This window comes from Carettochelys insculpta, chromosome 4, assembly GCF_033958435.1.
Source record: "Carettochelys insculpta isolate YL-2023 chromosome 4, ASM3395843v1, whole genome shotgun sequence".
Classification (NCBI taxonomy): domain Eukaryota; kingdom Metazoa; phylum Chordata; order Testudines; family Carettochelyidae; genus Carettochelys; species Carettochelys insculpta.
The window spans coordinates 72261512-72287934 of NC_134140.1; the positions used below are offsets into that span (position 1 = coordinate 72261512).

The following is a 26423-nucleotide window of genomic DNA, read 5'->3' on the forward strand; positions in this document are numbered from 1 at the left end:
GTCAAGCACAGAGCTTACATGTCATCAACATGTCCATTCCCCTGGGATAGGTGTAAGCGTGAGTCTGAACTAAAATATTTCTGGTCATATAAGTTCTGCTTCCAACTGAATCCAATATATAAAACATTTGTGCTAATAATGTCAGTAAAAAATACATCTTCCTTCCTCTCCATCACCCATACTCTCTTTCCCTCCTCCTTAGTTTCTGGCATAGAGGTTCTTGCGTTATTTTTTGGTGTGAACACTATCTTGATATTTTATACTTTTGTATCGTATATGAAATCCTTTCTTGTTGATTGTATCATCAGTATGAAAATGGAGTAAAACAGCATCCCCAGATGAATAAATTTCTTCTGGTGGCTAGAATAAATAAGGACATAAAGTTATTTTTCAATATTTTTTCTCAATTAAGTTCTTTCTTATGGATTTTTTTTCATTCCTCCTTAAATAGTACAAGTTAATATTACTGGGTCTAACACCATCAGTCACAATAGATAGAACAGGCAGTGTAAGGTCCTTGCCTAACATTGTAAAACAAAGCAGGAACACATTTCAGAGACTCATACAGAATTTTGCCTGTACAATATAGCGAAAACCATACAAACTTGCAGAACATCACATTAGAACAGACCCATAATCTATCTTCTTCAGTAGCCTATCTCTGACAGCAGTCAGAATCACACGCTTGAAGGTGGAAGATAATCCACAGTAGGCAGATGTGAGATAATCTCACTCCCAGAAAGCCATACCCTAACCTCTCAAGAGAAGCATCCTGAAGTATAAGGCTTTAAACCGCTCCCCCCCCCCTTTTTTTTTTTTTTTAAGTATAAACTATTATAACTTGATATTCTTGTTATCCAAGGAGCTGGACTCAGTGACCTCCTGAGGTCCCTTGCAGGACAAGGATTCCATGGTTCTAGGATTCTAATCTTAAATTCCTGGCATAAACATCATGTGACAATCAGTTCCACAGCTGAGCTAAAGAAAAGCATTAAAGTTGCATAAAAAAGTATTTCCTTTATCAGTTTTGAATTTGCCCTGTTTCCATTTGATTGGCTGTTTTCTCTGTCCAGTATTATGAGGCAGGGATCAGGATGAGATCACACTAGTCATCCTTTCTGTGATTTCTTCTAATTCTGCTGCATGTCCTACAGAATGACCAGTGTTATACAAAGAAATCTGGATGAAGGTTAACTATTGATTTATATAATGACAATATATAATTTTCCATATTAAGCTCTACTTCTTTCTTACAGCAGTCTAAACTTTTGTTTTTCTCACTGCTGTCAACTCAGTGATCAGTGTCATATAGAATCACAGACTTCCAGGGCTGGCTGGGACCTCAGGATGTCATCTAGTCAGGAGCCCTTCCTAAAGCAGGATCAACCCTAACTAAATCATCCCAGCCAGGACTTTGTCAAGCTGGGACTTAAAAACCTCTAGGTATGGAGATTCCACCTCCTCTCTCGGTAACGAATTCTGGTGCTCCACCACTCTCCTGGTGAAATAGTTTTTCCTAATATTCAACCTACACCTCCCCCTCTGTAACTTCAGACCATTGGTCCTCGTTCTGCCATCCATCACAACTGAGAACTGCCCCTCTTTCCTCTTTAGAGCCCCCCCACCCCTTTCAGGAAGTTGAAGGCTGTTATCAAATCGCCCCTCACTCTTATCTTCTGCAAACTAAATAAGCCCAAGGCCATCAGCCTCTCCTCATAGGTCATGTGCTCCCACCCTTTAATCACTTTCGTTGACCTCTGCTGAACCTGCTCCAATGCAGCCACATCCTTTCCATACTGGGAGGTGCAGAACTGGATGCAATAGTCCTGATGAAGCCTCACCAGTGCTGAACAGAGGGGAATAACAACTTCTCTAGATCTTCTGGAAGTGCTTCTCTTAATGCACCCTATATGTCGTTAGCCCTCTTGGCTACAAGGGCACATTGCTGACTCAGATTTAGCCTCTCTTCTACCACAGTCCCCAGGTCCTTTTCTGCAGCACTGCTACTTAGCCAGTCAGCACCCAGCCTGTGATAATTCTTGGGATTCTTTAGTCCCAAGTGTAGGACTTTGCACTTGTCCTTGTTGTACCTCATCAGATTTCTTCTGGCTCAATCCTCCAATTTATCTAGGTCACCGTGGACCCTATTCCTACCCTCCAATGTATTTACCTGTCCCCCTAGCTTAGCAAATTTGCTGAGGGTGCAATCCAGGCCCTCATCCAGGTCAATAATAAAGAAGCTGAATAATACTGGCCCTAGAGCACCTCACTTGAAACTGACCACCCACCTGACACTGATCATTACCCGTAGGGCCTGACCATCTAACCAGCTTTCTATCCACCTTACAGTGAGAAGGTATCCAATCCATACTTCCCCAACTATGGGCAAGAATGTTGTGAGAGACTGTATAAAAAGCTTTGCTAAAGTTAAGGTATATCACATCCATTGACTTCCCCATGTCCACAGAGTCAGTTACATCATCATAGAAGCTAAGCAGATTGGTCAGGCATGACTTGCATTTGGTGAATCCATGATGACTACTCTTGATTTCTTTCCCCTCTTCCAAGTGCTTCAAAGTGGATTATTTGAGGATCCCCTCCGTGATTTTTCCAGGGACTGAGGTATAGACCGGTCTATAGCTCCCTGGTTTGTCCTCCTTTCCCTTTTAAATATGGGCACTATATTTGCCTTTTTCCAATCATCCAGGATCTCTCCTGATCTCCATGAGTTTTCAATGCCATCTGCTAATTCCCACAGTAACCTTGCATGCATTAAATCTGGACTCATGGATTTGTGTGTGTCTAGCTTTCCTAAATAACTCTTAACCTGTTCTTTCCCAACAGGGGCTGTCCACCTCTTTCCCATACTGCATTGCCTCGTGTTGTAATCTGGGAGCTGACCTTGTCCATGAAGACTGAGGCAAAAACATTGGGTACATTAGCCTTTCTCATATCATCTGCACCGGTCTGCCTCCCTCATATAGCAATGGCCCCACACCTTCCCTGATAACCCTCTTATTGTTAACATGCCTGTAGAAACCCTTCTTGCTGCCCTTCACATTCCTTACTAGCTGTAATTCCAATGGTGATTTGTCTCCCGTTTACCCTTCAGCATTCTCCAGCCATATCCTTATACTCCTCCCTAACCATCTGTCCAAGTTTCCTCTTCTTATACGCACCCTTTTTGAGTTTAAGCTCACCAAGGACTTCCCTTGTAAGCTAAGCTGGTTGCCTACCATATTTGCTTTTCTTACTGCATACTGGGGTGGTTTGTTCCTGTGCCTTTAATAAGACTTCTTTAAAACAAATTGCCAGTTCTCCTGAACTCCTTTCCATTTCATATTAACTTCCCAGAGGATGCTGCCCATCAATTCTCTTACAGAACTGAAGCGTGTACTTCTGAAATCAAGGGTCTGTAGTTTACTGCTCACCTTTCTTCCTTTTGTCAGAATCCTGAAATCTACCATTTCGTAATCACTGCAGCCCAGGTTGCCACTCACTCCTATTTCTCCTACTAGTTCTTTCCTGTTTGTGAGCACCAGGTCTAGCTTCAGCACTTATATCAGGAAGTTATCTCCAATATTCTCCAAAAACTTCCTGGATTCTCTGTGTGTTATGCTGTATTGGTCTCCCAATAAATGTCTGAGTGATTAAAGTCTCCCATGAGAACCAGGGCCTGTGATTTTAAAATTTGCTCAGATATTAAAGTGACCAGGTCGGCATAAAATAGAACAAAATAAGCAATTTTACTTTCTGCTTCACATGTATTAGCATAATGACACAATACTGTGTCTACAAAAGACTACAAAATACTCATCAGATGAGCAATATTTCAATGGTCTTTTTTAAATCATAAGAACATGTCTACCGTTCTCAAATACTGATGAAAGCTTTTATTTATTTTGGACAAACCCTATAGTTTGGAGAAAACTATCTGACAGTGACCCTGCACTTTTTAAAAGACTTTTTGTGCATAATGATATGGTTCAGTTACTAATTACTTACCCCAGAGCCGCAAAATCGACCAAGTCTCACTCCTGTTGTATCATGCCCATCGAAGAGTTCAACATAGTCATAACCACAATCTGCCTCTTCTTCCACCTCAAATGTCTGAAATGTTAACTCTATTCGGTAGCCACGTTCTGATACTAACAGCCACTCACAGTCCATCTGAACTGGATAATTGTTATCACCAAACTGAGCATGAGAATACAGATCTCTGGGCTTCGTTTCAGCTTTTAGTCGACCACCACACTCTGCAGGAAGGAAACAAATAATGAATAAGGAAATGTTTTCTTCAATACAGCTCATCATGCCTTTCCCTTGTAAAGCTGGTCTTGATCATAAAAAATAATCTCTTACTGCTCCAATTAATCTAGAGAAATTAACGGGACTCCCTTGTAGAGTGAGGTATTAGTCTGAATAGGTGTAACAGAACCTAGCCCATAAGTTAAATTCTACTTTTTTAAATGGAATATGGCCCAACTCTGCTTACTTTCCCTGAGCAGAACTTACAACTTCAATGTAACATCTTGCCTAATAAGGTAATAACAGTGAGCAAGGAAACCCTTGTGCCTCACTAAAGCCCAAATGTGGAATTAAATGTGCAGTGAAGAACAAACATGAGAAAGCCCAAAAATTTAAGTTGTGACACAATGCTGCAGAACTCCCTCCTATTCTCTTTTTTATTGCCTTAGATACATGATATTCCATGATGTAAATAATTTTTAACAACTAAAGAAAACAGTAAATTGGCAAAAAATGCAGTTGAACTGTGTGATAACCTTTGCAGTATGCATTCGAGATCCACATAAGGGCAGACAAATCAACCTTTATACTGGGGCATTACATATTGTATGTCAATATTTTCATAACATATATTTATAAGAATTAGTAATTACTAATTATATGGCTTAAGATACATGTGCTACAAATTTACTCAAATGTATCTCATCAAAAATCACAAGTTTAAAATATATGTATACTACAATGCTACACAGAAATTTACTTTCACTTCATAAAAAACTAGGTTAAATAATGTTACATTGCGCTTCAAGAAAAAGAATGTTAAGACCCATGAATAACACACCAGGGCACAGATTATCCAACAAGCTCTTGGAATGCATTGGAGACAATTATTGCATTTCAGAAGGTGAAGAAAACTAGTGAGAGGAGTTGTGGGGGTGAGGCTGTTCTAGCCTGGATTTTAATAAATAGGGAGGACCTAACTGAGATTTTGAAAGTGGAAGGCAGACTAAGTGATAGTGATCACAAAATAATAGAGGTCGTGATTCCAAGGAATGGTGAGAGAGAGAATACTAAAATAAAGAGAATGAATTTCAAGAAGACAGACTTTGGCAAACTCAGAGAGTTGGTAGGCTAGTTTCCATGGGAAGCAAGTATAAGAGGAAAAACAATTGAAGACGGTAGTTTTTCAAAGAGACATTATTAAGGGTGCAAAAGCAAACTATTCCACTCATAGAAAAGATAGCAAGTATGCCAAGAGACCATCCTGGCTTAACCAGAGGATATTGAATGATCTAAAATGCAAAAACGAGTCCTACAAAAAGTGGAAACTAGGTCAAGTTGCAAAGGATGAATACAAATAAATAACAAAATATGAAGGGGCAAAATTAGGAAGGCCAAGGCACTAACTGAGCTCAAATCAGCTAAAAATATAAACAATAGCAAGAAAACATTCTACAAATATATTGCAAACAAGATGACAAAGGACAGGCTTGGACTGTTACTTAGTAAAGCAGTGGAAAACAATAAAAAATATGTAAATAGCAGAAGTGCTTAATAACTTCTTTGTTTCCATTTTCACCAAAAAAGTTTAGTGGTGACTGGATGCCTAACATAATGAATATCAGTGAACATTAGGTAGGTGCAGTAGTTAAAATAGGAAAAGAATAAGTTAAAGATTATTTAGAAAAGTTAGATGTCTTCATGTCATCAGGGCCTGATGAAATGCATCCTAGAATCCTCAAGAGTCTGACTGAGGAGCTATCTGAGCCATCTTTGAAAAGTCATGGAAGACAAGAGAGATTCCGGAAGACTAGAAAAAGTTAAATATAGTCCCTATTTATAAAAAAAGAAAACAAGGACAACCCAGGAAACTACAGACCAGTCAGCTTAACTTCTGCACCAGGAAATACAGCAGAGCAAAGAATAGTCAGCACATTAGTTTCTAAAGAAAAAATCATGTCAAAGCAACTTGATAGCTTTCTTTGAAAGGATAACAAGTCTTGTGAATAAGGAGCAATAGATATGGTATGCCTGAACTTTAGTAAAGCATTTCATATAATTGTGCATGACCTTCTCATTCATAAACTAGGGAAATACAACGTAGGTGGGGAGTCTATAAGGTGAGTACATAACTGGGCGGATAACTGTTTATAGAAAGTTGTAATCAATGGTTCACAGTAATGCGGTAAGGACATAGCAAATGATCCACAGGGATCAATTCTGTGACCAGTTCTCTTCAATATTTTCATCAATGATTTAGATAAAGGCATACAAATATGCTTGTAAAGTTTGTGGATGATACCAAGCTGGGAGGGGCTGCAAGTACTTTGAAGGATATGATTATAATTCAGAACAATCTGGACAAACTGGAGAAGTGGTCTGAAGTAAATAGGATGAAAGTCAACAAAGAAAAATGCAAAGTACTCCACTTAGGAAGGCCCAAACAGCTGCATGCATACAAATGGAAAATTACTCTCTAGGAAGGAGTACAGCAAAAAAGAATCTTGAAGTCATAGCAGACCACAAGCAAACTATGATTCAAAAGTGTGACGCTGCTGTAAAAAAGCAAACATCATTCTGTGGGGGCATTAATAACAGTGCTGGAAGCAAGACAATCAGAAGTGTATCTTCTGCTCTGCTGTAGTGGGGCAAGTGCCCACTACCGCAGAGAAAGGGATAAGGCAGGCTGGAGGGATCATGCACAGCTCCCTCAGCCAATTAATGAATGGCTTCTGGGGGGAGCCAATCAGATGACAGCTTGCTGGAGTATCTAAGCTGCTGCTTAGCAGAGCTGGATCTGTTAGGTCCTAGCCAGGGAAGGGGCAGGTCCAGCACTCAGACAGAGCAACGTCACACCAAAAGCAGGGCTGGGCAGGCTAAGTGAGAGGCTCCAGCCTGATGCTTACCAGACTGCTGGCCCTGAATTAGAGGCTCAGAAGGTGCAAGGGAGCCATGAGGGAAGTGATCCAGGGAGCCAGGCGGTTGAGGGGAGAGAAGAGGAAGGCAGAACTAGGCTGCCACCAGAGGGTATGGGACTCAGAGTATTGGGTGGGCCTGAGTCCCCACCTCCAGCCCCCTGGTACTGCACCTGGCCATGCTGCAGTGGCCCTAATGAACTGTAGTCTTACCCTGACATGAGGGGCTAGACCAAGGCTGCAGTGGGCCACAGTGGTAGGTGCCCTGCAATGAACCAGGACTGCTGAATCCCCCAGAAGGGGAAAGGACTACTAGAGTGGTCACTGCCAGATGGCAGTTTCCTGAAGAGGATGCTGCAAGCTAGAGAGTGACATGGGTCCACAGTGGATCATGTGATGGGAGTGGTGTCATGCAATGCACCAGCATGAAAAAAGTGCTGAGCTGGAGACCAAAACAAGGCCAACCAGCAGGAGGCACCATGGCAGTGAGTTGACCCCGCTACATCTACTCAGCTCTGATTAAGCTTCAGCTGGAATATAGTGCCCATTTCTGGGTACCACATATCAGGAAAGATGTGGAGAATTTGGAAGAGGTCCAGAGAAGAAAACCAAAAATCACTAAATGTCTGGAAAAAATGACCTATGAGAGAAGATTAAAAGAATTGAGTTTAATCTGGAAAAGAGAACACTGAGAGGGGACATGATAATTTTCCAGTACCTAAAAAGTTGTTACAAGGAGAAGGGAGAAAAATCACTCTCCATACCCTTTGATGATAGGACAGGAAGGAATGTTATTTTGAGAGAATCCTGTCTCCCTTTTTAGCAAGACTGGTCTGGGTAGCATGCAATGTTTTGCTTTCCTCTCAGATGCCCAGAATGTTCAATGGAGGAAAAGAGAAGCTGCCCAGTTCCCTAATAGATTGGAATTGGGAGTGGACAACAAGGCTTGTGGAACACGTGGGTACAGCTACACTTACCAGGAGGTAGACCTGGTCAGGGTCAGTTTCCCAGGGTTCAGTTCCACACGCCTAGTGGAGACATGCAAAACTGAACTATTGGAATCGACAGCTGATCTTTATACTTCTCATTATCACGAGGAGTTCGGGAGGTCAATGGGAGAGTTTCTTCCATCAATCTCCCTCAGTGAGGATGGCCGGATAATTCAGTCATAGTTATGTTGATTCCAGCTATGCAATTGCCATAGCTGGAATTGCTTATCTGGGATTGACTTTACGGTCTAGTGTAGACCTGCTCTGAGACCAGGAGTCCTAAAACCCTAATTTTGTGCAAGAAGATAGTGGGGTTCCAGCAATGGGGCTGTGACCATCCTCACAGTGTAGAGGACTTGCAGCAGGCCTCCTCTAGGTGGAAAAGATTATAGGAAGAAAGATGACCTGCATCAAAGGAGCTAATGCTGGATAGTTTCCAGGTGCATTCATTAAAACTGCAGTCTACTGTCAATCCTAGTGGTCTTGTCTTTCTTCCTGTGCTACTGAGAGCAATGGGAGTCATGCTGTTCAGTCACTTAAGTGTCAAAATCATGGTAGAAAAACTGATTTCAAAAGTTATGTAAAATATCCTTGGCAATGTGGGATTATCACAACAATTTACAAACAGTGCTTAATCTCCTGTTATATGCATTTAAAAAAAACAAAAAAAACCCATGCTTCTAAATAGGTTATACCTCTTTATTTTAAGCATTATGAGTACAATAGTTTTATATGGAGTAGCTCCTTTTTAAAATAAGTCTTGGCACCATCCTCCGGCTGACTGTGCATTGTATGATGAAATACTTCCTTGCATTTATTTTAAACCTGGTACCTATTAATTTCATTTGGTGTCCATAGTTCTAGTGTTCTGGTTACAAGTAAATGGCTTTTCCTTATTTATTTTCTCCACATCAGTCATTATATAGACATCTACCATATCCCCACTTAGTCCTCTATTTTCTAAAATGAAAAGTTCCAATATTTTAATTTCTCTTTAAATTTTTTAATCTTTTAATTTCTTTTAATTAGCAGCCATTCCAAACCCCTAAACATCTTTTGCCATTTCCTGAACTTCTTCCAGTGTCAGGATATTTTTCTTTTTGAGATGAAGTGACTGCATCTGCGTACAGTATTTAAGATATGGGCATACCATGGATTTATTATAAGGCAATAAAATAGCTTGTCTTATTCTCTATCCCTTTTTAATTATTTCAAACATCCAAGCTGATTTTTGACTGCTGCTGCACGTTGAGTGGATGTAAAGCATGGGAGGCATTTGTCCTCCCCCTCACAGCAGGCCTCATCCAGAGTACTGAGTCCAATGCTGTGTGCCACACTTTAGGAAAAGACCTGGATAAATTGGAGACAGTCAAGATGACAGCAGAAAAAATGATAAAAGGTTGAGAAAACCTGACCTCTGAGAAAAGCATAGGACAGCTTAGCATATTTAGTCTTAACAAAGACTGAAAGGGGTCCTGATAATCTTCAAATATGAGAAGGGCTGATATAAAGAGGATAGTGATCAATGGCTTTGTATTTTTACTGAAAGTAGGAAAATGTGGGCTCATCTGTTAATGATTAGGGATAACTTTCCAACGATAATAGTAGCTGAGCTCTGGAATAGGTTTCCAACACAGCCTGTCGAATCTTATCAATGGAGGTTTATTAAAAAACAGGTTGCACACACAGCTTTCAGGGATCAGCAGTTTGTATTTAGTCCTGCCTCAGCACCAGGGCTTGGACTAGATAACCTCTCAAGGTCCCTTCCAGCCCTACATTTCTATTATTCTATTATCGCTCGGAAAATCTATGAAGTTTAAGGGAATGAGTTTTGGATTCAGTGTCAGACTGCTGCTGGGATCACATTATCACTCCTGACCTTGGGCCAGGGAGTGTGAAGCCAGAAAAAATCATCTAATATAAGAAGGGAGAAGAATCGCTACTTGAGCTTTTTCTGTCTGTGCTTGCACAGACACGTAGAGCTATACAATCTCTTCCGTACCATCCTTGATCTGTAGTGTCTTTCATACAAAGTGTAACCCCAAGAACTTCACCACCATACTATCAGTTAGCTTAATGAAGATTTTGTGCAACTTTTTTCTTCAAAAATTAACTTTGAAACATATGAGAGCAAAAGTGCACCTTTTAAAATTCTGAATTCTTAAAAAGAACAAGCAGATTATGTTTTTCAACCTCCGAATGGAAAATTATCAAAACAAAAAGCAGTCAAGTAGCACTATAAAGACTAGCAAAATGGTTTATTAGGTGAGCTTTCGTGGGACAGATCCACTTCTTCAGACCATAGCCAGACCAGAACAGACTCAATATTTAAGGCACAGAGAACCAAAAACAGTAAGCAAGGAGGACAAATCAGAAAAAGATAAGCAAGGTGAGCAAATCAGAGAGTGGAGGGGTGGGGGGGAAGGTCAAGAATTAGACTGAGCCAAGTATGCAGACGAGCCCTTATAGTGACTCAGAAAGTTCCCATCACGATTTACGAATGGAAAATTGTGTACCTTGTGGTGACTGAGATATTATATACAAAGCTTCCACAACAACTGGAGGTTATAAACCTCTTCAATCAAATATTCATGACAGAAATATCAAACCATCAACTGTAGCAATGCATTGCTAACACTTATAAATGCTGTGGGCATAGATTTTTTTTAACATAACAACTACTGCCATTGTGTAAATAGAATCTATAAATAAATAAGCAGCATTTTAATACCCATTCTGACCAATAATTTTGACTTTTAAGTGATTACTGTAAAATTGTAATATAGACCTTTCAAACTTTTTTTTGCATATAATTTTGCAAAAGTCATAGTGGTCATAATTCCACCACAAAAGCCTCTAGGGGTTCCATGCCAGTCCCAAGCCTGGATAAAGGAGGAGGTTTGGTCAGATTAGCATCGATGCGCTGATCATAAAATAACAATAAGAATGAAATCTATGACTACCTGAGAAAGGATGCAAACTTGGATGTCTCTTGGATAAACAAGGTCTGTGATACTGATTGAGCAATTGGGATTGGATCGATGAATTGGCTACCAAAAGGAAATTACAACTAACACATACACTATCAGTTGGAACATGGAAGGTCAGAATGCTGTGGGCAACTGGAAAGTTAGAGCTGCTTGGAAAGGAGATAGAAAGATATTGATGTTATGTGCTTGGACTGGCGGAGATGTGTTGGATGGCATTGGGAGAGATGTACAGTTGTGAAGTCTTTTGGTCAGGGAATGAAAACAAGCATTAGCCAAGAGTGGGATTCCTTCTTAGCAAAGTTGCTAAAGGAGCATTGTTAAGCTACAAACCAGCGAGTGCAAGAATGATGGTAGCAAGATTTGAAGCAAAACGGTTCAACATCTTGGACATAGGACAGCATGGAGAAAGAGACTGAGCTATTCTATAAAGACTTGACAAAGATGCTGGAGTAGATACCAAGGAGAAATGTGTTGATCAGAGGAGATTGGAACATGGAAGTCGGAACAGATGACCAAGGTTGGGAGAGGGTCATGGGAAGTTTTGGATGCAGAGAAAGAAATGAACAAGGTGAGAAAGTATTAGAGTTTGCTACAAAGCATGAGATGGTGATCAGCAACACGAGATTCCAACAAAAAGACTGTAGGAAGTGGACATGGTGGTTAAATGACTGGAAGTCCAAGAACATATTAGTTAGGATTTTGATAAGAAAAAGATGGGTAACATCAGTACAACAGTGCTGAACTTTCCAAGGAGCAGATATGGACTCGGACCACAGTCTAGTGATGGCGAACATCAAGATGAAACTCAAGAGAAAGTATAAGACACAGTTCAAGAAACAAAGAGATGTGTTGAGGCTAGGCTAGGAAGTAATAGGAAATGCATACAGAGCAGCACTCGAACAGAAGATCAGGCACGTGGACACACAGAAAGACCTAGATAAGAGAGTCGAAGGGATAGTCACGGAGATAGAAGAGGCAATTGAACAAATGGTTCTGGAAAACAGAAGACAAATAAAAAGTGGATTACACAGGAAATGCTAAAGTTGGTCCAAGAGACAAGAGCACTGAAGATCAGAAGGGGTGTTTCTCAGTGGGTGAAATAGTACAAGAGAGTGAAATGCAATGAGGCAAAGAAGGCTACCAGAATGGATGAAGCGAGATAGTTAGAGGAGCAGTTTGAAAATACAGAGAGGTATTACAGCATGCGTAAGACCAGGGAAGCATACAAGATGATCAGGAATATTAATAGGAAGTGGCAAGCAAAGCCGATGGCAATCAAAGATGAGAATGACCAGGTGCTCATGAACCAGGAGAAGGCAGTGCAGCAAGGGACGAGTTATTGCACTGATTTGTACAAAGCACAGTTGGACCCAAATGTCTCAGACAGACTGATCAAAGAACTGAAAGAGATATCCCTGCCAACCATCAAGAGCAAGACTGATATTTCAAAGGAGAAAGCAGAAAAAGCAGCAAAATGACTGAAAAACAAAAAGAGCCCTGGAAATGATATGATAATCGGAGAGATGATCAAATATGTCAGAGACAGTATGATTCAGGAAATACACCGGACTATGTAATATAGCACGGAAAAACAGGAAAGCTCCTAAGGAATGGACAAGATCTGCTATGCACTCCACAGGACTCCAACAATGCAATGCCCAGATAATTTTCTGACCTATACTGTCAAATGCCTTCTGAAAATTGATGAAGCAACTGTGGATGCTCCTGTTCTTTCATCAAGCTTTCTCTGCTAGCAATCTTAAGATGTGTCTACACGTGCACGCTACTTCGAAGTAGCGGCACTAACTTCGAAACAGCGCCCGTCGCAGCTACACGCGTCGGGCGCTATTTCGAAGTTAACTTCGACTTTAGGCGGCGAGACGTCGAAGTCGCTAACCCCATGAGGGGATAGGAATAGCGCCCTACTTCGACGTTCAACGTCGAAGTAGGGACAGTGTAGACGATCCGCGTCCCGCAACGTCGAAATTGGCGGGTCCTCCATGGCGGCCATCAGCTGGGGGGTTGAGAGACGCTCTCTCCAGCCCCTCAGCTCACTGGTGGCCGCGTGGAGTGGCCCCTTAAAGGTCCCCTCCCCCTCCCTGCCTCTGCAGGAAGCTGAGGCAACGTGCAGGCTGCAGCCTGCATACGCGGGTAGCCTGCAGCACCCCCAGCCACCCACCCAGCGGCAATGGCTAGCCGGCAGCCCCCCCAGGGGACCCCCCCCAAGGGAAGCCAGGGCAGCCAGCCCAGCCAGAGGGGCAGCCAGTCTGGGAAGCGGCAGCGGGGCCCCTCCTGGACGGAGGCCGAGCTGCGGGACCTGCTGGGGCTCTGGAGCGAGGAGGAGGTGCTCCAGGTAATGGGGAGCAAGAGGCGCAACGCGGATGCGTTCGCTCGGCTGGCCGACGGCCTGGCTGCCCGGGGTCACCCTGCCCGCACTCCTGACCACGTCAGGAGTAAGGTCAAGGAGCTGCGGCAGGGTTACTCCCGGGCCCGGGATGCGGCCAGCCGATCTGGGGCCGCCCCCGTCACTTGCCCCTTTTACAGGGAACTCAGGGACATCCTGGGCTCCCGGCACATCTCCTCCCCTCCGGCCACCCTTGACACCTCGGCTGACGAGCCCCAGCAGGCCCTGCAGACGGAGTCCGCCCCGGAGGCAAGCCCCGCACCCCGGGGGCCCCCCCCGGAGGCCACCCCCGGGACATCGCGGCAGGAGGAGGAGGGGGGCTCCTCCTCCGCAGAATCCAGCCTGCAGATCCTCCTCCTGCCATCCCGGAGCAGCAGCAGGGCCTCCGACCCCCGGGGATCTCCGGACCGTGGGAGCGGACCCACAGGTAGGTACCCCTCTCTGGTGGACATCCCTGGGCTTGAGGGGCGGGGGTAAGAGATATGTGTCCTGGGCCCCCCACATGCTCACATGGCCATGGCCCCAAGGACAGCAGGGCCATGGCCCTCACAGCACTGCAGCCATCAGCCCGTGCCCCCCCCCCCGCATGACAGTGCCATGCCCCATCCCCGGGCCAGGGGGGAGCGGAACCTTGAGGGGCCCCCGGGAGGAGGGGGTGGGACACCCCGCAGCAGCAGCATGTGATGGAGTGGGGGGAGTGCAAAAGGGAGACTCAGGCTACATATGAGCCACAAGAGCCGGACCCAGGTCCCCTCGGGGTCCACCTGCCGACTGGGGGCAGCAGGTGGCCGGACGTGTGCCCTGCCAGCCTCCGCAGCCCAGCCCTGCAGAAAGGTCTCCCCCTTGCTCTCGATCAAATTGTGCAGGGCGCAGCAGGCACCCACAATCTGGGGGATGTTGTTGGGGCCCGCATCCAGGCAGGTCAGGAGACATCTCCAGCGTCCCTTCAGGCGGCCAAATGAGCGCTCCACCACCTGGCGCGCACGGTTCAGGCGCTCGTTGAAGCGCTCCTGGCTAGCGGAGAGATGGCCCGTGTAGGGGTACATGAGCCACGGCCGGAGGTGGTAGGCCGTATCTGCGATGACGCAGAAGGGCATGGTGGTGTCCCCCAGAGGGATCTCCCGCTGGGGGATGTAGGTCCCCGCCTCCAGCCGGCGGCACAGGCCCGAGTTCCGGAAAACCCGGGCGTCATGTGTGCTGCCAGGCCAGCCCACGTAAATGTCCTGGAAACGTCCCCGGCTGTCCACCAAGGCCTGCAGGACGACAGAATGGTAGCCCTTGCGATTGAGGTATCATCCGTCACTGTGATGCGGGGCGCGGATGGGGATGTGAGTCCCATCCAGAGCCCCGAAGCAGTTGGGGAAGCCCAGGGTGGCAAAGGCGGCGATGGTGGCATCTGGGTCCCCCAGCCTCACGAGCCTGTGCAGGAGCATGGCGTTGATGGCACGCACAACCTGCAGAGAAAGCACATGGGACGGCACCAATGAGGGGTGAGCAGGGTGTGCGTGGCCCTGCCCTGCCCTGCCCTGGCCCCCCTGCTCTGCCCTGGCCCCTCTGCTCTGGCCCCCCTGCCCTGCCCTGCTCTGGCCCCCCTGCCCTGGCCTGCCCTGCTCTGGCCCCCCTGCCCTGCCCTAGCCCCCCTGCCCTGGCCTCCCCCCGTGGGTTCGCTTACCTCCATGAAGACAGCCCCGACGGTGGCCTTTCCGACACCAAACTGCTGCCCCACGGATCGGTAGCTGTCCGGAGTGGCCAGCTTCCAGACAGCGATGCCGACCCGTTTCTCCACAGGGAGGGCACGCCGCATGGCAGTGTCCTGGTGCCTGAGTGCGGGGGTGAGCCACTGGCACAGCTCCAGGAATGTCTGCCGGGTCATCCTGAAGTTCCTGAGCCAGTGGTCGTCGTCCCACTCCCCAAGCACCAGCCGCTCCGACCAGTCGGTGCTGGTGGGGTAGCTCCACAGCCGCCGGCGTGTGAGGCGGGGGGTGGAGCGGGGTGCTGCAGGGGTAGGGGTTGAGCCCTGCTGCCCTGGGGGCATCTCCTCCCCTGGGGCAAGGAGGTGCTCAGCTGCCTCCCACATGGCATGGGTCAGGGCAAGCCCTGCTCCTGCCGGGAGGGCTGGGTGGACCTCTAGCTGCTTCTGCTGCTGCTGCTTGGGGTCCATGACTGCGGCGCCTGGGGTCTGTGTGCCTATGGCTCCTCAGACCGCGTGCTGTGCAGGCTGAGTGTGTCTGGGAGGGACCCTTTAAGGGAGCGGTTAGCTGTTGCCCCGGAAGCGCTAGTCCGCCCGTTGACCCTGTCTGCAGCTGTGCCTGACATCCCTATTTTGATGTGTGCTACTTGGGCGTGTAGACGTTCCCTCGCTGCGCCTATTTCGATGTTGGGCTGAGCAACGTCGAAGTTGAACATCGACGTTGCCGGCCCTGGAGGACGTGTAGACGCTATTCATCGAAATAGGCTATTTCGATGTCGCAACATCGAAATAGGCTACTTTGATGTAGGCTTCACGTGTAGACGTAGCCTTAGTGCCCATATCTGCTGTATGGTATCTTTCGTGAATCCCGCTTGCTCATCCACTAGATGTTCTTCTATCTGCAATCTCATTCGCTCTGTCAGTTAGCAGCAGAAGCACTTTGCCTAGATGACTTGCTAGGGCAATTGTTCTGAAGTCCTTGCACGTGTTTGCAAGTGTTCCTCCATTTGCAATTTCTTGAACTGTCATTAGCATAGTGCTTCCGGCAGCAGTGCTGCGCTAAAGGGCACAGCCTAAGAGTTTTGTGATGCTTGTGGTTGTAGATGTACAGTTGCAGCAGACACAAAAGAAGATAAGGAAGGGCATGATCCAGCAAACACATTCTGGGTGTGTTATTAAAAGTCTGCAAACCAGGCTGTTTAACAAGAAGGAAAAGTGGTCTACATGTCAGAATGAACAAAGCTTTCATTTTCTCGCATCAGAATACAAAGAGCAAGCAAGAGCAGGTTCTGATGCCCGGTGATCCTGCTTAAGGGGGAAATTATTCACATAAAGTATCAAAGATTATTTTCTTACACAAATGCAAGGGTAAATGTATTTGAATTTAATATTAATGTATAATGACTTGATAGTTGCACACACATTTACAATGCACCTGATGTTTTACGCAACATTAAACTGCATGGATCAAATAAAGGTTACTCATCCTTCTTCTCAAGATTAGGGATTTTTGTGGGTCAGCAAAGCCTCAGCATGCTGAGTTCTATTTATACATATCTGTTTTATTATTCAGGTTACAAAATAATCCCTGCTTAAGAATTCACTGGGATATGCGAAAAATTATTTCTCCTGTAGAAACTGAAGAAATATTATTTTGTTATACTGTCTAAGACATAGGTGCTGGAACCACTACTGCACCCCTGGCTTGAAGTGGCTCCCATTATATGCAGGGTTTACAGTTCAGTTCAATGGCTCTCAGCACCTTCACTATATGTATTATTTCAGCACAAGTTCCTCTCTTAACATCTTTGAAAGCTCCTCTTCCCTTTAGAAATAATGGCTTAAAGGTTAAACTTTACGTCACCACTAGGGGGCACTGTAAGCCAAGCCGCTTTACAAAACCAACGTTTGTAACATGGAAAATGTTTTACACAACTCCTTAATGGAATTTCAAAGCATATTTTGAATTACAGTAATTCCTATGAAGTAACAAAAAGAACCCAGCGAGTCTGAAGGAGACAATTTTCAACCCTTCTTGATTTAAGTGACGCTATCCCTTTTGTTTTGCTCAATTTTATCTTTGCTTGGCCTTTCTTTTTAACCATTGAAGAAATAGTGTTAGCTGCTTACACAAAAGCCCGTGTTTTATTTAAATTAAAAAAAATCCAAAAATTAAGCTATTTTGGTGCACAGTACACTATATTAAAATGCATCCACAGGAAATGAACCTGCTGAATCAGTATAGTCAGGAACAGCACCAATTATAAGAATACAAATTCGTTGAATACCTATTCCCAAATCCAGTGAATTTCAAAAGTAACTGTGCCTTTCTGTTGGAGAGCATACAGCCTTTTTCTCCTTTTCGTTTGTACTGGATCTTTTTCTCCAAAGCAACTGATAGCTTTTTAATGACTGTCCAGCAACAACACTAAGAAAAACAATATGTAACAAAACAAAAAAAAATACTAAAATGTCAAAAAAAAGTCAGTTCTAGAATCCTCACAATATTTTCTTTTATCTCTGCACTTAGATTTTATTTACTGCCTTCAAGAATTACTTCAAATTTATTTGGAGTCCTGATTTATCTGCCAAACAATTCTGCCCACTGAGCAAGAAAATTCTGAAAATTATTAGTAAATGACATCCTGATTTCCTAACCTGTAGAGTGTGTGGCTTGGAAGCCTTTTCTTTGTACTGAAGCATCAGAAACAAATCGGAGAAACATTTTATTTCCAGTAGCAATGAGAGGCTCTGGTATCTTATTGCCACATAAGCGTCCCAGAATTGGTGACTTTTCTGTTTCTCCATCAAATACTTCCAAATGGTCATAAGCACATTCTTGATGTTGTTCAATCTCAAACTCATTAAAGGTCTGGAAAGAAAGGGGAAAAAAGGCTCCTCAGACAGAATCTAATACATATTATTCCTTATACACAGTAAACATACTTTATGTACATTTTCAGCATGAAGTCTGCATGTTGTTGAGATACCACATACAATTTTGTTGTGTTTGAGGCTCAGCTCTTTGAATGACATGCTCAGTATAAAGAAGCAGAGAACTTTTAAATCTAGTAGACACTGCTTCACATGAAAGGGATTAAGACACTTGTGTCCAATGAATATCCCATGCAGAACAGAGGAAATCTGGAATTCTATAACTATTCTGTTCAATTCATACAATTAGATGCCAGAATTATTCCAAATTCCACAGAGCATCCAAAACCCAGATGGAATGTAGAAAATCTATTGGTTCCCTTTATAACTCAGGCACTGCAACATCTGAGAGACTGTTTTGCTCTTCTACATTTCCTTCTTCAATGCTTTTTAAGCCATTGGAAATGACCTTTCCAAAAGACTCTCTGGAAAGTAAAACATATAGGCTGTGTCTACACTAGCACTGTGCTTTCAAAAGAGGCATGCAAATGAGGAAATCAAAAATGCAAATGAAGCGCAGATTTATGTAAAATTTATGAAAGAGCTTCTTTCGAAAGAGGAAGAGCAGTATAGCTGAGGCTCTTTCCAAAGTAAAGCACATCTTCGAAAGAACCCTTCTTTCTATTTTGTTTCAGGAAAAAGGGTTCTTTCAAAGATGGGGTTTATTTTAGAAACAGCCCTGCCTACACTGCTTTTTTTTCTTTTGAAAGGAGAATATGCAAATGAGGTCCCAGATATGTAAATCAGTGCCTTGTTTGCATGACTTTTTAAGAGAGAAATGCAAGTGTAGACACAGCTATACAGTAAGGTCCTTTGAAAATTATGCCATATAGGACAATCTTTAATAACTACAATATTGGTTATATTATCACTTAAAAATTAAAATCACATTTTTCCAGGAAATCAGTCTAAGAAATCTGCAGAAATGCACAACTCATTTTACTTGCCACCCACTTTCACAGACAGACAGAAAGACAAAGAGATAGAGGCAAGTTGCTGCAGTTATCTTAAAGGTCAAAAATATTACTTAATGTCAGGCCTGTTGTATATTTCTTCTCCACACAGCAACATTTATTTTAGAGGTTATCTGAATTCCTATATACTCATAACCCTCCCCAGTGCCCTGGAGGGTGGTGTCCTGTCATCCAAGATTTTTAAGAAGGCTACGTCTACACAAGAAACATCCATTGACAAAAATGATGGCAAGGATTTTCTGGCAAAACTTTTGACAGATTGAGTCTACACATAAAAGCAGATCAGAAAAACAATCTGCTCTGTCGACAGAGTGCAGCCAGACTGCCTGGCCCTCTCTCAACAGAGTGACTGACCAGAAACTCTGCAAACAGTGCTGCCCTGTGAACCGGAATCCCTGTCTGTCGACAAAAGGTCCCCGGAATGTCTACATGTCTGTTTTGTCAACAGGAAACTGCTGAGAAAGGCATTATACCTGAACGGGGAGAGGTACATTGTTGTTGGTGGATGTGTCAAGTTTTGTCAACACTCTCTTGTAGACGTAGCCTATATAGTAACTGGCGATTTTTAGTTCCTCAATTTTATATGCCCAGGCAAATATACTTTGAGGGTGTCTGATTCCTTGAGTCTGGGCCCCAATCTCTGAAACTCAGGCCCTTTAAAGTGTCGGAAGAGGGGGACACCTGAAACCTGACACATCCAAAATTAGAAATTATCCACTGATATGTCAGAATCTTGCTCTTAAGGGACCCCTTCCAGAAGCAGTCTCCTGGTCAAGCATAAGAGGCTGCTGACAAAGGAGGGGGGTTCACCGACAGAACTACATTTACACAGGTTTTTTTGTGCCAGTGGCAGCATCTGTTGGGAAGCAAATATGCAAATGAGCATCTATTTGCATTTTGAGACCGTCCATTTGCATACTGCTACCAACGGTTCGGGTCAGCATAACTATAGCCTTTTAGTTCACAAAGAATTGGAAAGTGAAATGACTGTACTATATAGGAAAAGCTGGCATTTATGAGAGTGGAAAGCTATTAGAGATGCAATAAAAAGAGGCATGCAGCAATCCCCAGTGCCGCTCTGAAATTTCGGTCAACCATCCTATTTTCATACGACCAAGTACGTGATGTCATTGGGTCCAAAACAGTTTGTGATTAATTAAAACAAACAAAACCCACTGAAATGCTGTAAGAGCTGGATCAATTCACAATTCAGTGAATCCAACGTGAGCATCAATAGGATTATCACATCTGTTTTAAAAGCAGCCTATAGTCAAGTTTGATTTTTAGATTTTGTTTTTGTTTTTTAAAAGGAAAAATCACTATGTATTTTATTCAGTCCTGCAGTCTGAAAGGTCAGTAATTCCGAAGCACTTCTTACAATCAATAATGTGTAAAATCTGTTATTTGAAATGTTTCAAATACAATTAGCATTTATGAGCTTAATTCTCCTTGAAAGATAAATTATTTTGACATACAATATAAAGTAAATGTTCTGGGCCAAGGGAACACAGAGTTTCAAACCTGCTTTAATAATTATTAAACAATAATAAAAAGAATGATAGGATTTAAGAAAAAGCAAGTATGTACATTAAACCATTTAAAACATTAAAACGTTATTTAAGCAAATCTTAAACAAATTACACATTGATTTAAAGTTTTATCCATAGTAGTCCCACATTTCCAGGAACATAGAATTTTGTTTTCAACAAAATATCTGCATTAATTATTAAGCTCAGTAAAAAAATTTTAAAATAAAAAGCCTTCTAAATACTCTTTGCATAATTTAAATCAAGTTGAATTGAAATTCTAATCTTGGAAACTTTCAGGATGATAAAGAAAAATGCACTCATTTGTTCAGGCTAATTCACTCTCTTTTCTATGCTGCGTACTTGGATTTCCAGGCATTTGCTCAAAAATTATCTTTTATATGCAATAGGATGTTTATGAAATTAAGCTTCACCGAGCTACATCTACACTATGAGATAAATTCAAATTTAAGGTAGTGAGCTTGATTGTACCAAGTGACTGTCTTCACTGTAAGCACCATTAGCTCAATTTAGGGAGCACTAATATCAATGTAATAACATCTTCGAAAGTGGTTGGGTATAGCACTAAGTATGAATTTAAAAGTTTGAATAAAGGCTAGTGTGGAAGCACCACATCTTAAAATCAAATTTATTAGCCTTTGGAAGTGTCCTGTATGTATCCCACAATGCTATACAGTTACCCGCCATGTATGGTCGCTTCCATCTCTGCTGCTTTCCAGGTGCACCGGAAGATGTCACAGGAAACCCCCACATTTGAATTTATCGCTGCAATCCCTGCAACTATAAGGTGCGCCCAGAAACTAAAATTTCTTTTACCCATCACATCACACCACGTCACATCAGCAGCCATTGCACCAAGCTGGTAGCCATCATATTGGTAGCCATCTCTTGCAATCATGAGCACTCAGGGTAGTGATCTACCTAGTAGTTCTCAGGGTCTCAAGAGAGCTCCAGCATGAAGCCATCAGGACGTTCTGGATCTCATTGCAGTTTGGGGAGATGAATCAGTGGTGAGCAGTCTTTGAGTCTCCAAGAGAAATTCTGAACCAAATGTGATGTTGCGTGGGACGATCGTCAGAGGTCACTTCTGGGACTCTACGTAATGCCAAGTGAAGGTGAAAGAAGCCAATTAGTGGTCCGGGTCATCCCCAAAGACCTACCGCTATTATGAACAACTGCACATTCTTCATGGGGGAGGGGACCCAACCACACTGCCCACTCTTGATTTTGACATTTCTGGAGTCCTTGGTATGGAGCATGGGGTGATCCAAGACAAGCTAGGGGGCCAGGAGGAAGAAGCCAATGGAGAGGACAGGGACAACCAGCAGGGGCTGAGGAGCTGTTCCTGAGAGCATGGAGCTCTTCTCCATAGACCTGGACTTGGTCCCTTCTATTCTGGTCCCCGAGCCCCCAAGGCCCAGCTGTTCTGGTGAGTACTTTTTCTGAATTCTAGAAGCAATTTGAGGCTGGGTATCAGTATAGGTTTTCTATGAATCCGTGCCACACAGAACAGCATGTTAATATTTCTGGGGATGGAGTGCTTTTCCTTTATGGAAATCTCCTCAAAGGCCTCATCCAGGCACTTGTATTTTTTGCACGAGATTTTTGAGTAGGCCTGACTTATTGTGGCTTCCAAGCATGATCTTATCCTGCAGTATAGACAGTGGGTTCCAGCAGAAACCACTTACAGAAAAAGGGACAGAGCACAGTGGTGGCAGAGTATGCTTGAGTTCCAGAGAGAGCAACTGGCACACTTGATAGAGGGTGCAGCAAAGATCATAACGGCAGTGAGCAACTAAACTGAGGTCCTGTGCTCCATGCTGGAGCTGCAGAGGGACTCCCAATGCAGCACTGTGGGCTCCACTCACTACTGTCTGGAGTCACCTGAATACAAGTTGCCCACCCCCTGTCATCATGGTCCCCAAACACGGGGAAGGAGGTCAAAGACAGCCTGCTGTGCTAGCCCCAAGAGCCACTGCAAAAGGCTATTCCACCACCCTTGATAATGCTTCTTTTCTCTGCCACTTAACCCTTTCCTCCCCCCCATAATAAACTTATTGTTTTGACCATGATGTGATTTTTTGGTACCCATGAGTGGTGGGGTGCACAAAACATTGTGGGAATCCAGGCGGGGCTGGAGAGGACCAATAGAACAGCTGCCCCTCACTACACCAAGCTCTGCAGAGGACTTGTGGCAGAGGCGGAGAGGGCCAATAGCAAAGGTGCCTATCTTTTTCTGAAAAGAACCCTCCCTTTATATCCATTCCTGTTCCTGCAACTTAACCCCCTCCCACCAACTAAAAGCATTCTTTCTGAGAAAGCTACAGTCTGATTCATTGGTTCACATTTGGTAGGGAGCACAAATAATTCTGGAGTGGTGAGGGTTTATTACAACATAGAAACACAGCACTGCTGCCTCTGCACTGTTATTGGAGAGTCTCCTTGTAGGTGGCTGTGAATAAATCCTGCTCATGGCCTCAGCCTCGGAACTCCAGGCATTCAAGAAATTCCTTCACCTGGACTCATAAATGTTATGCAAAATACACACGCTGTAATCGCAGGGGGGACATTAGTTTCAGAAAGGTCCATATGGGTCAACAGGCATCTGAACCTTGCTTTTAAATGGCCAAAGGTGCATTCGAACACCATTCTGCACTTGTTGAGTCTGACACTGAAGCTACCCTGGCTGCGGTGCAGGGCCCTTGTGTAGGGTTTCATCAGCCAGGGAAACAGAGGGTAAGCAAGGGCACCCAGTATTATAATAGGCATCTCCACATTGCCAATCTTGATTTTCCAGTCTGGGAAAAAAGTCCCATTCATGAGCTTTCTGTACAGCCTAGAATTTCTGAAGATGCGCGCATCACAAACCTTCGCCAACCATCCCACACTGTCAGTGAAATGACCTTTGTGATCTAACAATGCATGCAATGCTGTCGATAACTATTCCTTTCTGTTTATATGCTCAGAGGCCAGGTGGGCTGGGGCCATGGTGGGGATGTTTGTGCCATCTACTGCCCTACCGCAGATAGGAAACCCTAACTCAGCAAAGCCATCCACTATGGCCTGTACATCTCCCAGGGTCTTGGTGTTCCTCAGGAGACACCGACAGACTGCCCTGGCTACCTGCACCAATGCGGCCCCCACTGTAGATCTGCCCACACCAAATTCTTTTGCCAATGACTAGTAACTGCTGGGCGTTGCAAACTTCCATAGAGCAATTGCCACTTGCTTCTGATCTGTTAAAGCTGGACTCATTCTTGTGTCGCTGCAGTTCAGGGCTGGGGCCATCAAATCACAAAGTTCCGTAAAAGTGGACTTGAACATGCAAAAGTTCTGCAGCCACTGCTTGTCATCCCAGGACTCCAAAATGATGTGGTCCCTCCAAAACCATCATTCAGCTGTCAGAAATGCATCAAGGGCAGCCAGCATGTAAGAGTTCTTGGGCTGCAGTTGAGTGATTTCTTCTTCAAAATCTTCATCATCATCCTCAACCATCACCTCCCTTGGTACTTGAAAGAAAAAGTGCACGATAGTCCGGGAATTTGTCATAAAAGTGTGCAATAATGAAGCATTTGAGGATCCAGATTGCACTAGGGCTGTGCCAGAGAGAGTGGTGTGATCTCCCATTCATTTTTGCACAGTTAGTGGGTGCTCTGAATTCTGGGACAGTGCTTTGCAAGCTGGGATATCAAACACCCACAAGCAGTAGCGGCAATTTTTTTCCTCACAATTTGTTAGTATAAAACTTCCAGAAAGCAACAGGGCTAAGACACTGTGGGATGGGTACCCACAATGCATTGCTCACATAGTCGAACTTGGATAAGGCAATATGGACGTGATAGCTCAACATGGAGAAATGGTGGGTTGAATTTCCAGAAGGTTTGAGGACACTTGCATTCGAATTCACAAGAACGAGGTTATCAAATCTAATTTATTAAAAGTTGTATTTATCTCATAATGTAGACATAGCCTTAGACTAATTTTCAAGGGCCAAATAAGTATCTAAATCTCAATCTCTCTCTCTGCATTATGTAGAAATGTCAAAATCATTTTTTTCATCTGGGCATCCTGTTTAAAAAGTCCACAGCACATGTTCAGTTTTTCATAGAGCCCTTGATTATACAAAATGCTTCAGTGTACTGTTACCAAGAAAAGATTTTGCAAAAGATTAGGTATACTGAATCAAAAAAAAAAAATAGAGTGTCAGGACTTTCTTCGTTCATTTGGTATGCAGAAGCTTATCTTTCCTGTTTTATTAGGGCACCATAAAAGTAAGAATGAACATGAACTTAGTTTGGAAGCACAACAGGAAATATGTATACAATGGAAGTATCGCATTGGTTCTATTGCTGGAAAGGTCAAATACAAAAAAAGTGATAAGCAGCAAACAAGATTGTGAATAACCTAATATGGATCATCTTCCCATACAAACAGCATACATGAGACTAGGTGTGAATTGTTTTGCTAATGAGCATTATACCTATTCACTATAACTTGATGGTAGGATTTTCAGAAGAGCTCAAGGGAGCAAAGTGTTCAGCTATCATTAGCTGTGTCTACACGTGCACGCTGCTTCGAAGTAGTGGCACTAACTTCGAAATAGCGCCCGTCGCGGCTACACGCATCGGGCGCTATTTCGAAGTTAACTTCGACGTTAGGCGGCGAGACGTCGAAGTCGCTAACCTCATGAGGAGATAGGAATAGCGCCCTACTTCGACGTTCAACGTCGAAGTAGGAACCGTGTAGACGATCCGCGTCCCGCAATGTCGAAATTGCCGGGTCCTCCATGGCGGCCATCAGCTGGGGGGTTGAGAGATGCTCTCTCTCCAGCCCCTGCGGGGCTCTATGGTCACCGTGGGCAGCAGCCCTTAGCCCAGGGCTTCTGGCTGCTGCTGCGGCAGCTGGCGATCCATGCTGCAGGAACAGGGTCTGCAACCAGTTGTAGGCTCTGTGTATCTTGTGTTGTATAGTGCAACTGTGTCTGGGAGGGACCCTTTAAGGGAGCGGCTTGCTGTTGAGTCCGCCCTGTGACCCTGTCTGCAGCTGTGCCTGGCACCCTTATTTCGATGTGTGCTACTTTGGCGTGTAGACGTTCCCTCGCAGAGCCTATTTCGATGTGGTGCCGCGCAACGTCGAAGTTGAACATCGACATTGCCAGCCCTGGAGGACGTGTAGACGTTATTCATCGAAATAGCCTATTTCGATGTTGCTACATCGAAATAAGCTATTTTGATGTAGGCTTCACGTGTAGACGTAGCTATTAACTTTCAGTGGTTGCTGAACACTTCATTAGGCAGTTTGAAAATCTTCTAGATAAAGAATCCTGCTTTGTTTGGTTAAGAGTTTCATTATACAGATCACAAAGGATGTTAATCCTTTGCTTCTGTCATTTTTTTTTCAGGGATGGAAGACAACATTTTAGAAAACACCAAATGACTTCAGGGCTTAAACCCCATTTTCACAAGTGATTTAGACACTTTGGACCTTAGACACCCAAAGTTTTAGGTATGTGCCTCGTGGGATTCTCACAAATTCCTAGGCAGGTTAGGCACATAACTCTCAACAATCAACTCTCACTTCACATGAATTTTCACTTTTGAAGCTGGGGCCTTTGGGTGCTTTGAAAATGTTTCAAATGAAAAAGAATCAGTTGATAAAGCTTTAAGAATGCTTTCTTCTGGAAGCGAGAAAACTAAAATTCAGCAAGGAAATCTAAATGCTTGAGCTTTCCT

General features: G+C 43.9%; 1 protein-coding gene across 2 annotated transcripts in view; it reads right to left on the reverse strand.

The window, feature by feature from the left end:
- Positions 1–215: 215 nt before the first annotated feature.
- The window catches only part of TLL1 (tolloid like 1), a 241652-nt gene continuing 215444 nt past the window's right edge, over positions 216–26423 (reverse strand). Inside the window, exons 20-22 of one of the 2 annotated variants that reach the window (XM_074991871.1) lie at positions 17895–18108; positions 4006–4256; positions 216–360 (exon numbers count right to left, since the gene is read on the reverse strand). In XM_074991871.1, coding sequence (XP_074847972.1) covers positions 226–360; positions 4006–4256; positions 17895–18108 — 600 coding nt within the window. In that variant the 3' untranslated portion in view covers positions 216–225. Of the gene's footprint in view, positions 361–4005; positions 4257–17894; positions 18109–26423 lie in introns of those variants that run through there. The other variant, XM_074991872.1, reaches the window with a different exon arrangement.